Source organism: Leptodactylus fuscus, chromosome 8, assembly GCF_031893055.1.
Source record: "Leptodactylus fuscus isolate aLepFus1 chromosome 8, aLepFus1.hap2, whole genome shotgun sequence".
Lineage (NCBI taxonomy): Eukaryota > Metazoa > Chordata > Amphibia > Anura > Leptodactylidae > Leptodactylus > Leptodactylus fuscus.
The window spans coordinates 65,156,451-65,168,510 of NC_134272.1; the positions used below are offsets into that span (position 1 = coordinate 65,156,451).

General features: G+C 40.0%; 1 protein-coding gene across 1 annotated transcript in view; it reads right to left on the bottom strand.

Annotated features, from left to right (window-relative positions):
- Positions 1–11,829, bottom strand: part of TRPM8 (transient receptor potential cation channel subfamily M member 8) — a 62,075-nt gene extending 50,246 nt beyond the window's left edge. The window contains exon 1 of the mRNA XM_075283919.1: positions 11,714–11,829. Within this exon, the coding sequence (XP_075140020.1) occupies positions 11,714–11,829 (116 nt within the window). The remainder of the gene's footprint in view (positions 1–11,713) is intronic.
- Between the last annotated feature and the right edge of the window lie 231 nt (positions 11,830–12,060).

Below are 12,060 nucleotides of genomic sequence, written 5' to 3' on the forward strand. Positions count from 1 at the left end.
GACAGGACAGACCATGTCTATTTACCTCACCTTACCAATGTGACTCCCAAGCTGATCAACAAATACTGCAATCTCTATAATAGACTATTCTTGTGATAGGAAGATGATCACATAGGCAGATCAGCACATGTAGATGCCAGTCACCTACAGACTACAACTTCCAAACCTCCAGCCTTTTTGGTTGGAGGTTTGGAAGGTCAAGTGCAACAGTCTTTTCAAACAACTGATCAGTGCAGGTGCTGGGTGTAAAAGATAATCCCATTTAAAGGAACACTAAACGTAGGAAATGCAAAAAAAAGGTCACAGTACTTTCTCTCTTCATCCACTTGAATTTACATGAATTCATTTGAATCTATTTTGATTCAAAATGGATAGATAGATAGATAGATAGATAGATAGATAGATAGATAGATAGATAGGAGATAGATAGATAGATAGATAGATAGATAGATAGATAGATAGATAGATAGATAGATAGATAAAACCCTGCCCCTTAGTTATTCCACAGCCAATAATGGAACTGATCAGCAAGCGATTAACCCTGTGTTATCTGTAGGAATTCCACAAATCTGAGAAATATGAAGAAGATTGCACAGACTGACATAGAATAGCTTAGATAGCTTAGCTTAGATTTTATCACTCATTTCTAGGTTTAGTTTCCCTTTAAGAACTTTTTAATTAATTCAGTCTATCAGATTCGGCATTGTGTAAATATAGAAATGGCACTTGATCGTGCTATGCTTAGTATAGACAAGACAAAGAACTGATTTCTAATTTCTTTCAGATTAAAGCAAAACAGTAAAAGCTAAATTTGCATTACTGCATATAAAATATATACCAATACATATTACTTTATACATTTACCTGCAATGGAACAGAACTCAAAAAAAGTTCAATAATTACAAGGCTGGTACTGAACATCAATAAGGTTGTCACTTGGCCACATCAATGTCTTGTATTACCAAACAGTGAAATATACAGAAAATCTTTGGCTTTATGACACTACAGATATATATATATATATATATATATATATATATATATATATATATATATATATATATATATATACTATTAATATTATAAATGTGAAAGTTTGTGAGTTTGGATGTTTGTGGGTTTGTGTGTTTGGATGTTTGTATGTTTGTTCCTCATTCACGCAAAACCCGCTCGACCGATTTGGCTGAAATTTTCCACAAACATAGTCACTACACTCGATTGCGCAATAGGCTACTTTTCGTCACAACAGCGCACATACGTTTGTGCCAGGACCCCCACAAAACCCAAACTCACACCTCCATCTCTGCAATCTCACACACTTTGGACCATAGCAAGCCACAAAATTCATATTGCCCTCTGCAGCCTAGCCCCTAACCCCACACAATCTCATATACATATACTTTACCACTTTGCCCCTCCCCTTAACGATACTCCAGGAGGCTCTCTTTAACGCTCCGGAGCAGCCATGTTTGCCGACCCCCACCGCTCTGACAATCCGCGACACCGCCCACCCATGTCAATACCCCTAGGAAGTCTAATAAATGCAAAAAAAAAAAGTTTAAAAAAAAGTAAAAAAAAATATAAAAACAAATAAAAAGGATTAAAAATTCAAATCACCCCCCCTTTCCCTAGAACACATATAAAAGTAGTTAAAAACTGTGAAACATATACATGTTAGGTATCCCCACGTCCGAAATCGCCCGCTCTACAAAGCTATACAAATATTTTTCCTGTTCGGTAAACGCCGTAGCGGGAAAAATGGTCAAAAGTGCCAAACCGCCGTTTTTTCACTCTTTTGATTCTGATAAAAATTTGAATAAAAAGTGATCAAAGCAATAACATTTCCCGAAAATGGTAGAACTAAAAAGTACACCCGACCCCGCAAAAAAAGACGCCCTATACATCCCCGTACACGGACGTATAAAAAAGTTACGGCTGTCGGAATATGACGACTTTTCAAAAAAAAAATGTTTTCACACAGTTTTGGATTTTTTTAAGGGGTCAAAATGTAAATAAAACCATATAAATTTGGTATCCCCGGAATCGTAACGAAACACAGAATACAGGGGACAGGTCATTTTGGTTGCACAGTGAACGCCGTAAAACCAAAGCCTCTAAGAAAGTCGCAGAAATGCATTTATTCGACGGGAAGGGGTTAACTTCAAATACCTCTGTCCCAAAGTCACTATGTAAAGTTTCTCACAACACCGTATATATAGCAGCTCAAATACAAAGTAACTTCAACACAAAAGTCTCACGTATTCTCTGAATTACAGCAAAAACAAGATACAAAGTTACATTTCATATCCCAAACCTTATACACAGCACGAAAACCTTACCCACACCTGTATATACCCACTTCTACAATCACCGCAGACGAAGTCGCGGGTACCAGCTAGTATATTATAAAATTGGACATACATGCGAAGATATTCACTATAATCTGTAAATGTACAGTCAAATTGAGTCATCAATATTAAATATTATCTGTAACACATAAAGTTGTATCCAATCATTAGTAATCTTATGACTATAGAGAGAAAATATAAAACCTAAACCTGACATTTTATTCTTTTCTTACATCAGTAAAATACCCTAAGTTTAAGTGGACATCCTAAATAGAACAATCTAAAGGGGGCCATAATCTTTAGCCTTGTATCCATTGATTTCTATTCAATGATCCGAGAATACTTACAGAGTATAAAGTTAATCGTTAATATTTATCACCTTTACAGCCAATTGGCTTATCCGCAATGTACAATCCAGAATAAGTCATTGCGAGCAAAGGGAATCCTCTTACATAGAAGTAATTGTGGAAATACATAGGTTGTAGAATGTCCATCTAGTTCAGCCATTCCTGATCATCTATACATCATTACTGCTTAGATACCATGTGTTATTACATAAGACTCCTGACATATCGTAGTATCTGCCATTACTCCATAGGGCATTCCATAGCCTGACTACTGTAACTGTAAAGATCCCTTTCCCATATAGATATCTAAATCTCCTTTCCTCCACATATAATCAATGTCCAGTCCTTTATAAAGTCCTTACAAAGAATAAATCAAGTTACTTATTATAGATATGTTCAATAGACACCCAAACCAGTTACCAGTTACAACTACCTTTAGTCACAGCCACCTGTACACAGACTAGATAACATACACAATATACACAGAATCAAGAAATATCTAATGTTCTATACAAGAGGAATGTATTACCAGCCAGAACAACACAAGGATGCTACCTGAGAAAAGTGTATGGGCTCCCTGCGGTGATGGCACCAGCACTGATCTGCCAGTACAGGTGGTATATTATAGCCTGGGCACAGTCTCCACCTCCAGTCCAGCCTTCAGTCATTAGATGGAGTGATTGCTGGATAGATAGATAGATGCAGGATTGTGCATTACGTAGTAATTCACAGCTCTAGAGGAAATGTATCTGTATTTGAGCAATGCACTTAACCCCTACGTAGGACATGTATCTGCACAGATATCCTAGCATGTCTATTATTCATATCATAATATTGTGTAATATAGTCACCAGGCAGATCTACTGTGATCATTCATATATACTGAACAAGAAAATCAGAGTGTATTATGTATGAGACATACTAAGGAAATATTGTTGTAGATGGGACCTCTTCCAAGAGTGAGGCATTGCTCATCTCATAGTGCATATGTAGTTCTTCTTCATGGGACAACATATGAATATCTATTCATTGCAATAAATAATGTATACATGTGCAAAGTCACCTGTTATGAACACTTTAACTGGTGAGGACAAATAGTGCTGTGCAAAAGAATTTCTTCAAAAACTGTGTGCAAGTACCGAGAACTGGTGGAAGGAACAGGGGCAAAGGTCACATCCAATATTGAGGGGATTTAGGTTTCTCTTTTGTTCACTCACTTCATTTTGATTATATATTATTAACACGTATATTTTTCACAGCATTTTTTCTCTTTTTTTTACGTTTTTTTTTTCTACACAAGCATAAAACTTCACGAAGTAGTGTATGTAATGAATTATGACTTAAAGGGTTTTCCAGGGTTTCCTATCCTGAGGATAGGTCATCAATATCAGGTTAGTGGGGCTCTAACACCTGTTACCTCCCCTGTCTGCTGTCTGGTGCCACAACTATAAAGTGTACAGAAACAGAAGGCTCTATACACTGTATAGTGGCCATGTTGCAGTACTGCAACTCTGCTTCCATTCAAGTGAATGGGAACTAATCTGCAGTACTCTAGCATGGCCACTACACAGTTAAAAACAACTAATACTCCAGGATGTGACAAGTACATTTTACAGTTAATGTCCCAGAAGTGTAACAATGGGGATGTGATAAGGTAACAAACAAATTACTTACCAGAAAAATCCTCCACTACTCTAGCGCCACCTCTAGTCTGTGTTGCTTCTCTGGACTGGTGATGCTCTGACTGCCCACACACAACCACTGTAGCCAATCAGAGTTAGGCCCGATCCACATCTGCAAATGGGTTTCTCTTTGGGGAGTCCACTAGAGAAACAGAATGGCCCGAACACAGAAGTGACCCGGGCCTAAGATCAGTAATTGGCTGTAGCAGTCAAGTTGTGGGAACATCAAAAGGACCATTGAGGCAACAACACTGGAGTGGTGCGGGACTTTCCATCTAAGAATATATTCATTCTGATATCTTATCACAGCATTTCAGTACATATGAGTACACACGTAAATGTACATGGAATGGATTTGCTTATAATTTTCAAGGTGAATTTGAACATGGAAAATCTACAGTGTAAGATAATATCATGGAAATAGAGAATATGACAAATATGACAAATCTCCTCTGCACATTGCAAAAATATTCAGTGAAAAAACGGACCTTCAGGACAGATTTTTACTTATGCAACATATCAATTTATTTTGCACAGTGGATGTTTCCCATTGATTTTAATAGAGACGACAAAATTGGCAACAGATCTGCAATAAAATTTATCTCTGCATATTTTGCTGTGGATTACCAAAGTATCTGCAGAAAAATCCAGAATTGTAAATTTCAAAGCATGGGAAAAGTTTATGGTTCCCTGTACAAAAGATAATTGGCATAGAAGGGAATAGCTGCAGCGCAACTATTGCATGGACCTTTTTTGCACCAAAGATGCACAACTTCCCTTTTTTTTACAAAAGTGGGCGCAGCACGACAGAGACAAATTTAGTATAATTCACTGGTGTAGATTTACATTCTGTGCATGGGAGGATAATTCAGACAAGGTCAATACCAAATGGGGACTATATTAAGAATTTCTCCAAGTTTACTTATTTTCTTCTTGTCAAAATCTTCAGTAAAATCTACAGTGACAAATTTCCAACAAAACCACACAGATATTTACATTTTTTGCTGTGTATTTTCTTGTAGATATTTGCACATTTGCTGTAAAAAAAATGTATGCAGCTAATCTCACTTGTGCAACTACCCTATTTGGGGATGGCAGGGGAAAGGGGTTGCAAATTGAATTTTTGCTCCAAGTGAAAGAAAACCTACCTCTCCCATCATTCCCAATCATTGGTCCGTGTAAACAAAATGGCCCAACCCAATAAATTGGGTTCAGAACGAGATCTGCCATTAGGTGAGAGGAGCATCTTGCCTCAGGTGGTAGACTGCAGAGTCCCTGAAGTGGCGGCGCTGGTGATGAGCTGGAGCAGCCGTGACTGGGACCAGTTTTGCTGGCAAACTAGGGGAGTGGGTGAGGATGGGAAGCTGCGATGCAGCCACCCCACCAGTCACAGGAGCGGCCACTTCAGATCAATGCTTGCAGCCTGGAGCACAACTTACAACCTTGCTGGTGGAGTGGGGAATGCACAGGGATGGGAACCAGCAGTTCCTGAGTCATGCTTGACAGACAGGTAGTGTCACAGTGAGTGACTGAGTTCCTAGGACAGTATGCCACTTGAAAATTCAAAGTAACTGACTGTAGAGGCAACAGAGAATGTAAGATGGAGGCAACCACTCCTTCTTGATCCGCTGCTAATTGTACCAATAGAAAGTGACGGAACAATCCCCTCCGAGTAGTCTACAATCTGCCGCCTGAGGAGAGCTGCTCATGGCAGATGCAGCCCTGCATGTAAAGGTGTAAATTCCACTCCTGGTTTTGACTTCAAATACTGTAAAACCTGGAAATGCAGATGCGCCACCTCTCCGATTCACTTCAATGGGAGTGCCAGAGATAGCTGATCTATCTCCAGTACTTCCATTTAAACCAATGGGAGCCGGGGCACATCTGCATCCACCAGGGGTCTGGCTGCATTCAGAACAGGGATAAAACACCTCCTGTTCTCAGAATCGCTGGTGGTCTCAGTAGTTAGACCCACTGACAATTTTCATGGCATAACCCCTTTAGCCATCTAACAGTTTCCCCCCATCTCCCACTTTGGCTTTGCACAAAATTGTTAACAGTTTTGCCTGAGCAGGAGACGTGCAGGGAAACTGCAGAGGGAGCCATAGCTGGAGCTATAATTTTAGTCTTGTTTTAAAGCCAAGAATATTGGTTTTAAAATAAGATAAAAATAATATAAAAGATCATTTCTGCGTCCCAACAAATTCTGAGATATTACTGGTTAAAGTGATGCTGCATAGGCTTGCAGCTCTCATTTCAGCTAGATGTGCAAGGGAATGCATACAGTGTACAGATAGGGGAGAATGCTGAATCTCCTGTCCCTGTCACTTGATCCTGGGGGGGAAGGGAACTTTTGTTCATGGTATCACACCCCATTATTAGAGAATATACTTGCCATTTAACCCCTTAGATACTGATCATAGCACCTACGTGGTTTTACAGAAAAAAGTAAAAAATAGACATTTTTTTCCATGTTAAGGAAAACCAGTTAAAAAACACACAATTGGTATCACCTTATCCGTATAATAAAATTTAGTATATTTATTCTACATGCTAAATACAATAAAGCTTAAAATTCTGTTCATCTCAGTTCTAGAAAACAAAAAAATCTATAAAAACTGATCAGAGAGCCAAACATAACCACAAAATACAAGGTCTGGAAAAACTACATTGAAATAAAATGTAAAAAGTTATGAAAGCAGAAATGCAGAGAGGGATATAAGGGAGTTTGTCACCAAAGTGAAGCCTATTAACCCATTCCCGACATTAGCTGTAATAGTAAGGTGGATGCTGGGTATTTAAATATGGCAGCCACTCAGTAGCAGAGCAGACGCTATAACCACTGGGCCGCTGGGGTGTGATACAGCAGAGACACAGTATTAATGCGCACTGATCACAGGTATTAACGCTCCCAGCACTTTGACCAAAGCTGACTGAAGCGCCATTTTCCCAGCGGCCCATTGCTGCCACCATTTTGAGGAGAATCCGTTACCATGACAGAGGGGAAACTATTGGGGGCCAAACAAATCCCCCTACAAAGACTTAAAAAAAAAAAATTACAAACATTTTTTTTTGCAGTTTCAGAATTTTTTGTGAAGGAGTTAAAATAGCATAAAACGATATAAACTTGGTAGCTCCAGAATCATACCGACTCATAGACTACAGGTAACATATCATTTTAACTGCACAGTGAGTTCCATTAAAAGCCCATAAGAATGTCGCACAGTTTTCCACCCCATTCTGAATTTTTTTTTCCAGTTTCCCAATACGTTATGCAAAATATTAAATGGAGCCATTGCAAAGTACCATTTGTTGCGCAACCATTAAGCCCTCATACAGCTCTATGGATGGAAAAATTAAAAAGTTAAGGGGTCTGTATGGCGAGATGTCAACAACAAAGATTGATAATCAAAAAATGCCTGTGGCGGGAAGGGGTTAAACCAGCAACACAGATAGATCAGCCTCATCTGAATGTAACTTCATGCTTCTGTTGCTGAAACATTAATTTATTTCACAATATGCAAATGAGCAATCTAGAGGACTGAGGGCAATTCTGTTGCTCCAAACGGCTACGTCCCCTACTGCTCTAATACGCCATGCTTCCCTCCTCTCGTCTTTGAATGACAGCACCAAGAAGCTATACTGAAATCTTGCCAAGCCCTCTGTTCTCATGTTTGCAATGGCATATTAGAGCAGTGTGGGGCATAGCAGTTTGGAGCAACAGAACTGCCCTTGGTGCTCCAAATTGTTTATTTGCATATTTGCATATTGCTGATACTGATTTATTATGCTTCAACCTAGATCAGGGGTCCTCAAACTTTTCAAATAGGGGGCCAGTTCACTGTCCCTCAGACCACTGTAGAGCTGAAATATAGCTTAAAAAAACTATCGACAAATTCCTCCCCTCATTGTATTAAATGCTCCACAGTAGCCCCCCTCCCCACACAGTATTAACTGCTCCACAGTAGCCCCCTCCCCACACAGTATTAAATGCTCCACAGTAGCCCCCTCCCCACACAGTATTAAATGTTCCACAGTAACCCCCTCCTCACACAATATTAAATGTTCCACAGTAGCCCTCCTCCTCATACAGTATTAAATGCTTCATAGTAGCCCCTCCTCACACAATATTAAATGCTCCACAGTAGCCCCCTCCCCACACAGTATTAAATGCTCCACAGTAGCCCCCCTCCTCACACAATATTAAATGCTCCACAGTAGCCCCCTCCCCACACAGTATTAAATGCTCTACAGTAGCCCCCTCCCCACACAATATTAAATGTTCCACAGTATCCCCCTCCTCACACAATATTAAATGCTCCACAGTAACTCCCACACACAATATTAAATGTTCCACAGTAGTCCCCCTCCCCCCCTCCCACACACACACAAAGTATAAACACACAATCATACTTACCTGAAGTTCCATGAAGAGCTGCCGGTCGTCTTCCTCCTTCAGAATGCAGGCGCTGAGGACTTACGTGATCGCGCCTGCGCCAAGGCAGAGGTCACATTCTGTAGTCAGTGTAGGCTGCGGTCACCTTTGCACATACAGCTGAAAGAAAGGATTGCTCACTAATAAGGAATCCTGTACCGGTTTCCCCGTTAGTGAGCGATCCAGGTGATGGCCATCACAGCTGGCGGGCTGGAAAAATGTCCTAGGCGGGCCGCATATGGTCCACGAGCCATAGTTTGAAGACCCCTGCCTTCTTTTACGGCTAAAATGTGTTAGATTGTTGAAGGATTAAAATATACATAAGGAACTAGAGTTATGTGACATTTTTGGGAGGGTTTTTCCAGTTTTAGTGACTGTTAGGGTAGACAATAGTTTCCATCGTGTGAACTTCTACGCGGCTAGCCGCGACGGTATGCTGATGCAGTGCATCGGCATTCTGTTGTGGCATTCCACTCCTGATTAGGCCGAATGAATGGGCCTAAACAGGAGTGTGTCTCGAGCCGCGGATGCCGCGGCTAATTCAACCGCGGAATCCACGGCAAGATAGGGCAGCTCGCTTCTTTTTTACACTACTAGCTAGCAGAAAAAAAAAGTGACCGGCTCCCATTGAAGTCAATGGGAGCCAGTTCTGCAGGCAGATGTTGAGCCGGATTCCGCGTCAAAATCTGCCTGCAAAAAACTCTGTGTGAACTAGCCCTTAGGGGTTAAAGGGAATAATGCCCCAGAAGAAGCCATGAAGAATACATCCAGAGTTGGGCAGTGTTACAAGTCATGCTGCTGTTTTTATGTACAAAGCGCTTTTTATATTATTTTTATAAGTTTAAATTTCCTATTTTGAAACTATCTGCAGTATTACACTATGTTGCACTTCATTCATTAACAGTTACGGCTGTCATCTGATAGTGCTACATCTGCCATACCCCTTAGATGCGTCATTTTGGAGGCAGACAACATACTTCAGTGAAGACGTCTGGTTTCTAATATTGGACAATCCAAGAACAAGGTGTGTGCTGCACTTCTGTTGTGTTGGAGCACATGTGGACTTGGATTTAAGTGCGTTTTCCTGAATAGAAATATCTAATTCTGTACCATTCGGGGTTCTGGACAAAAGAATCCACATTGCGAGCTTGTTATTTGCACCCTTTGCAACTAGTCAAGTCACTTGTTGATTCTGAGACTGAAAATTTAGACTTAAAAAGGTAGAAGGGAACTTCCTAACATAATATTAGTAGAAAGAGCGGTCTTATTATTGGTAACACTATGCAATAACCTGGGATTGTTGAAACAATTGGCTCAACTCTTCTAAGAGCGTTGACAGACATGGATCTTTGCATTGCATGAAGATTCTCCTTTTCCTTTGTTGTAGCTGCAGACAATCCTTGACAGAGGTAAGTGAAACTCATGGCTTTGATTCTCACTGCTACAAGTACATGGTCATGTTTATGGCTAGTGTCCTCTGGTTGTCACAAGGAACCATCAATCTACATTTTGCTTTTAGGCATACGTTCTGTTGGGTTAGCTGCACTACCAAATATGGCCACTAGGTTTTATTAGGTCCTTCAGCATAAAACATAAACAGCAGTTTATATTGAAGCAAATCGATATGAGACGGCAGTATCCCACAATACTCATCTAAACCCTGCATGCAACATCTGTCAGATGAACGCTTTTTTGGCCGACAGTTATCTCTCCCAATACCCGCATATATTTGGCACGGGTTCTGAATTAAGTGATGGGAGGAAGAAGCTGCCAGACTCATCTTCTAGCAACTTATCTCCCTGGTGATGGTGCGACACTGCCTTCAGAGAATGTCGCACCATCTCCCTTCAAAGAGATGATTGGCTGTAGCTCCCACCAAACTAACACTGCTAGTCTATTTCAATTGGTTTCCTGGGCAAACCATATTAATGACCTTTCCTTAGGACAACCAAGACCCTTGCTGATCAGCTGTTCTTAGCAACATCTATATGGAGTGGCTGTTCTGAGTTAGTGTAGCTCAGCTCCTATACAGGCAAATGGGAACTGAACTGCAGTAACTCAGTACAGCCCATACACACTGAACAGAGCTATCGGCTTCCGGTTTTGTTCTCCATCTAGTGGCTGATCAGCGGGAGTACCCTGACAATCTGATATTTGTTTCACAGAAAATCCCTTAAAAGAATGGGTATACCTTTTTGAAACTTGGATAACCCCTTGACGTTATACCATCCTTCATATTTACTGGGCATTTCCATCTGTAGATCAAGTGTTTCCCAATACAGTATGTTGAAGAGCAATTTTTTTTTAATATTACATACAATATGTGTTCTCAGAAATTCAGCACTAAATTGTGGCTAACTGGAGGGCATCCCCAACAAGAAGCCATAAGTTAGTCCCCCAGGACAAGAGATTAGAATTTAGGGATAAAAGTTTAGGAAATGGCAACCTTGTAGTGGCACTGGAGGGTCTGGTGGTGGTTTTATAGTAGGACAGCAAAGTATTCACCCAACCAGTAGATTAGCTTTTACCTTCAGAGCTTGGCTGGTTCTTCCCCTATTTTGCCACTTAAAAATATAAACTAACTTAAGACACTCTTGGGCCCATAATAGCTATATGATCTAATTTTATGGCCCTATTTGCACTTGACGCTATATATCCAGCTTTGTAGGTTTATCTCAATGTTTAAATGATGACAAAGAACATTTAGCCTTTAGCTGTCAATTCTAGATCAATTTACTTTTATTTTCTTGGAGTGAAGCTTCTATATTCTTTTTTTAAAGCAATATTTTTGTTATATTTGAATTCATTTCTTAACATTACAATTAAAAAATACTGCATTAAGAAAACCTATTAAAAAAAAAAAAGCAAAAAAAAAATGCACATAAAGATAAAGGCACTTGCCTCTGTCGGGGTCTTTCCCTGGAATGAGACCTCTCCCGGGAGCTGCAACCTGATCGGACTTCTGTGTGAGGTACAAACTCCCGGCTCCATCTTCTAGTGCTTGGTCTGACAGTCATTACACAGTTGAAAGCAAAAATATAAAATAACCTAAAAAAAAAATCCCATAAGTTAGAGTGTCAACTACTTATAGTCAGTATCAAAAATCTTCACAACCCTATTTATAACAACTTTTCCACCCTAACTGGTGGCTATTGACACCCTCTTAAGTCAATGCAAGATCATAAGGGTGACATTGTAGCACATAGTTAACATCACGCCCTACAACTTAGTTTTTATCATCGTTGTAA